The sequence below is a fragment of the Berghia stephanieae genome, chromosome 6, assembly GCF_034508935.2.
Source record: "Berghia stephanieae isolate SIO BIC M18660-M18661 chromosome 6, UCSD_Bste_1.3, whole genome shotgun sequence".
Classification (NCBI taxonomy): Eukaryota; Metazoa; Mollusca; class Gastropoda; order Nudibranchia; family Aeolidiidae; genus Berghia; species Berghia stephanieae.
In genome coordinates this window covers 27091027-27096026 of record NC_088365.1, presented here as the reverse complement: position 1 = coordinate 27096026, position 5000 = coordinate 27091027, and the positions used below count along the sequence as shown (strand labels likewise).

Sequence of the window (5000 nt, the reverse complement as noted above, 5' to 3'; positions counted from 1 at the left end):
AAAAAAACAAACAAAAAAACAAAAACAAAAACCCCAAAAAACCCACAAAAAACAAAACAAAACAAAACAAAAACAAAACAAAAACAAAACAAAAACAAACAAACAAAAAAAAACTAAAAAAACAATAACAACGACCCGAGTGACGTCAACTTCATTCTATTTATACAATTAAGTGAGAACTAATCGTTCAGGTGACTGCCTAAAACAATAACAAAGAGCCGCCAATTTCGTTATTATTATATCTTTAAAAATCAAACGTTAGCATTATAAAAGAGCAATTTATAGTTCAAGCGGACTCGTACTAGTTGTTATCTGGGTTGACAATGATAATAGTAGTAATAATAATGATAATTCAGTCGTGTTTTAAAACAAGCCATCCAATTCCTGATATCTTTGGAGTGATCACGAGTGGGTCTTGATGTGTTCATTGAACACAGGAATCCAAATTGTCAGCAACACGATATGGCTGATAACAATTTCCTGATTACGCGAGTTTCGATATTTCACGATAAACAAATTAATGAATTGAAAAAAAAACCCCAACAAAAACCAACATAAAACAAACACCTAAAACACATACCAAAAAACCCCCAAACACACAGACACAAAAAGACCCCCCCCCCCCCCCCCCCCCCCAATAAATAAAATAAAAATAAAAGACAACCCCACCCTTAAAAAATAAAATTCCGGCTGATATTTAACCATTCTTATCTGCATTGACTTATTTTAGATAAATAAGAGGAGAGCAACGTGTACATATTTGCAGGTCTGATAATCGAACGCAATTATGGGCCTGATATCATTGTTGTAATGGACTATGTTTTGAGTTGCTTTAAGATTATTCACATTACAACAATGAGGACGTAATAATTTGAATTATCAGACCTGCAAATAAGTACACGTTGTGTGTGTGTGTGTGTGTGTATGTGTGTGTGTGTGTGTGGGGGGGGGCAACGTGATATTGAGGTATGGTCTTTGTTTCTTACCCAGAATGTGCAGGGTTCGACTCCCCAACTCAATGTGCCGCTTCGAACAAGTCACGCCTTGTCATAACTCACTTTGCGGCGCTGCACTGCGGCTGACGCCTGGATTATTCCAGTCTTCCTTTTGAATAAGCCCAAAAGACAAATGTTCCTTTTGGGAATGAATAAAAATTTCATTTTGTTTATTTAAATTGTCGCAGAAAGAAATTTACGTAATGTGAAACAAAATAAAGTAAATTAATACGAACATTTATATAGCACATTCCCACGGATTAACCATGCTCAATGCGCTTCACATTGTTCTATTTATTCCCCCAGAAGGCCATATAGAACCATATTCCGTTTCATACAGTGTCAGTCGTCTGTTAGGCGTCCTTTCTATAGATAGTGTTCGCTTGACTAAGAGGTTCCCAACATTGCCATCCGGAAGTATAACGTATCAACACACAAATTATGTGTAACCTTAAACGTTTATAGTCTGGTTAAAAGAGTTTAGTGAGAATTACTCATGAACGTGGATGGCAAAAAACAATAACAAAGATCCGAGTGACGTCAACTTCTTTCTATCTATACTAACACTCTTACAATTTCCGCCAAAGCCTTCTTTCTTTCAAAAGAAATGAAATATTTTTTCAAGTGTTTCTTTGAAAGTGTGTTAGATAATTCTGAAGATTTTTTTATCTATGAATATGACCGACACAATCGTTTCACGACAACTGTGTTGAACGCAACAATGGAATGTATAATAATGTGGGCTTGTGGAATGACATTCGCTTACGGATCGCCTGGTGAAGAAGCCATCCGAAAGTATAGATAGTATGCACTTGGCCAAGAAGGTCACAACATTGCCATCCGGAAATATAACGGACCAACACACAAAAATGTGTGTATCCATGAACGTTTATAGTCGGGTTAATATAGTTCAGTGAGCATTACTCATAAACGCGGATGCCAAAAAAAAAAAAAATAAAATAAAAAAATAACAAAGACCTGAGTGACGTCATCTTCGAACTATCTATAGATAGTATGCACTTGGCTAAGAAGTTCACAACATTGCCAACCGGAATTATATCGGACCAACACACAAAATTGTGTGTAACCTTGAAAGTGTATTGTCTGGTTAATACAGTTTAGTGAGAAGTACTCATAAACGCGGATGGCAAAAAACAATAACAAAGACCAGAGTGACGTCATCTTCGTTCTATCTATAACGGACCAACACACAAAACTACGTGTAACTATGAACTTGATAGAACAAAGAACTAGATAGAACAAAGATGACGTCACTCGTGTCTTTGTTATTGGTTTTTGCCATCCACGTATATGAGTAATTCTTACTAAACTGTATTATCCAGACTATAAACGTTCATAGTTACACACAGTTTTGTGTGTTGGTCCGTTATACTTCCGGATGGCAATGTTGTGAGCTGCTTAGCCAACGGCATACTATGTATAGTCTAGTTAATAAAGTTTAGTGAAAATTACTTATAAACGTGGATGGCAAAAACAATAACAAAGACCTGAGCGACGTTAACTTCATACTAACTATGCGCTGGCTAAGAAGCTCACAACATTGGCACCCGGAAGTATAACGGACCGACACACAATACTGTGTGTAACTATTAACTTTTATCAAAGAGCGTGTAGGTAACGATTGTTATGTTACCAAGAGCTCTCACTTCCCGCTTTTGGTGAAGCCAAGCATCTTCCGTCTTCTACTCTTCTTCATTGTATCAGTAAGCCTAGCGCGCATGATACACGCGGAGCACACTCACCTCGCTGTCTCGCCTGGCACGCGACAATAGCATTGCGGTTAAGACAAGTGAGAGCTCTTGGTAACTACGTTACCCCACACACTCTTTGCTTTTATTGTCTGGTTAATACAGTTAAGTGAGAATTACTCCTAAAATGAATTGCAAAAAACAAAAACAACCGCCCCCGCCCAAAACAAAAAACAAAAAAACAAAAAAAAACAATAACAAAGACCCAAGTGACGTTAATTTCGTTCTATCTATGACAGCTGACGTTTTGTCTTTTCTATTCCAATGATCCAGACCTAGAGAATGACGTGGATAGTTTGACGACAGGAATCATTGTTCTATCCATTCTCCTCGGCATCGTCATCATCGTTATCATCATCATCATTATCATCAGGTTTGTATGATTCTGTGGTCTAGCCGTAGTTTGTGACACTCGGCCTGCTTTAGGTACAGGGTTCGAAACTCATTTTGGGCAGCGGAAGTCTTTGGAAAAATGATTTTAAAAAAATCTACATGTCCCCCCCCACCTCCCCTACTCAGGTGTTTATATATATACATTATATATATATATATATATATATATATATATATATATATATATATATATATATATATATTGAATCGTGTTTGATACAAATATGGTACGAAAAGTGCTCGACATGTAGTAATGGAGCGAATTATTATTTAAAATATTTACCACAATGTTTGGGGCAGTCTACATCGATGTTTCAGGCTTAATTTGCCATCTTCAGGATGATGATTGTACAATGACCAGGGAAGGGAATGCGGTGAGTGTTGTGGCCGATGGCAAAGATGGCAAATTAAGCCTGAAACATCGATGTAGACTGCCCCAAACATTGTGGTAAATATTTTAAATAATATATATATATATATATATATATATATATATATATATATATATATATATATATAACGCTGTTTACTCTGTTCAAAGTTGAGTATAATGGTCAACGTGCACATTTTTGCAGGTCAGACAATTGAACGCAATTACTTGCTTCGTTTAATATGTAATGGACAATAATATTGCGTTGGTCCGAGATTATCTCCATTACGACTATGAGCCCATCCCAATTTGGGATATCAGACCTTCTAACAAGTACACGTTGGTAATAAATAGTGCATCGGTGAGACTTGGTCCTGAAAAAAAAAATATAATATGAGATATGGGCTATGCTTCTATTTCTTATTTATGTTACGCATTTAAGTGAAATACTTCTACAACATCTGTCCTCCGGATAAAACATACCAGCACACAAAACTTTGTGTAACCTTAAACCTATTTAGTAAATAAATATATATATATATATATATATATATATATATATATATATATATATATATATACATATACATATATATATATATATATATATATATATATATATATATATATATATTCATCGTCTTTTGTTGATAAAGGGGAAACCCAAAACGTTCACAGTATCTATCTTCGTTTTAATAAATTGAAGCTTACAGTTCAATACGTATCGTTATTTATTTTCCTTCGAGCTTCAAGCAGCAACAATTTCATTTCATCCATTAGCAATGGAACACTTTTAGATGAAGAACTTAACGTTACGACCAACAAGAGACGTTGACTTAAAGAGTGTTGGCTTTAAGCGGAGTCCACTGTACAGTAGTTTTGTAAAATGCAAAACACCACATTATCTTATTTCTTTGTGCGGCTATGTGGTCTAGTGGTATAACACTCGACTTCGGATAGGAAAGTTCTGGGTTTGAGTCCCGCTTCTGAGCGGCGCATTGTTGAGTACTTGAAAAAGGCTCTTTACTCACATTCTCTCATCGTATTCAGATGTAAAATGAGTACCTGGCGGGAACAGCTTTGTCTCTGTCGAAAATAAATGTATTATCGCCTAACAGGCGTCAGTCATATCTCGTCGGAATTGTTAAGTGTTGTTGTTGGGTAGGAATTCCTTGTAAAGCGCTTTGAGCACAGTTAGTGGATATTGCCCTTTATAAAAATTCAATTTTCTACCAAAATGTCTTGTTTGTTTATATCAGGTGTCGGAAGAAAGATAAACCGATTTGGTTGGATGATGATTGTACAATGACCAGGGAAGGGAATGCGGTGAGTGTTGTGGCCGATGGCATTGTGGTTATCATCATCATCGTCGTCGTCATCATCATCATTGTCATCGTCATCATTATCATCATCATCATCATCATCATCATCTTTCATCATCACATCTCTCCCCTCCTCCCTCCTCCTCCTCCT

The 5000-nt window shown here is 36.2% G+C and overlaps 1 protein-coding gene across 7 annotated transcripts in view; it reads left to right on the top strand.

Moving 5' to 3' along the window:
• The window catches only part of LOC144974766 (uncharacterized), a 21125-nt gene that overhangs the window by 15501 nt on the left and 624 nt on the right, over window positions 1-5000 (top strand). For all 7 annotated transcript variants that reach the window (XM_078918007.1, XM_078918006.1, XM_078918003.1 and 4 more), the window contains 2 exons: window positions 3038-3137; window positions 4787-4853. In XM_078918007.1, coding sequence (XP_078774133.1) covers window positions 3038-3137; window positions 4787-4853 — 167 coding nt within the window. The remainder of the gene's footprint in view (window positions 1-3037; window positions 3138-4786; window positions 4854-5000) is intronic.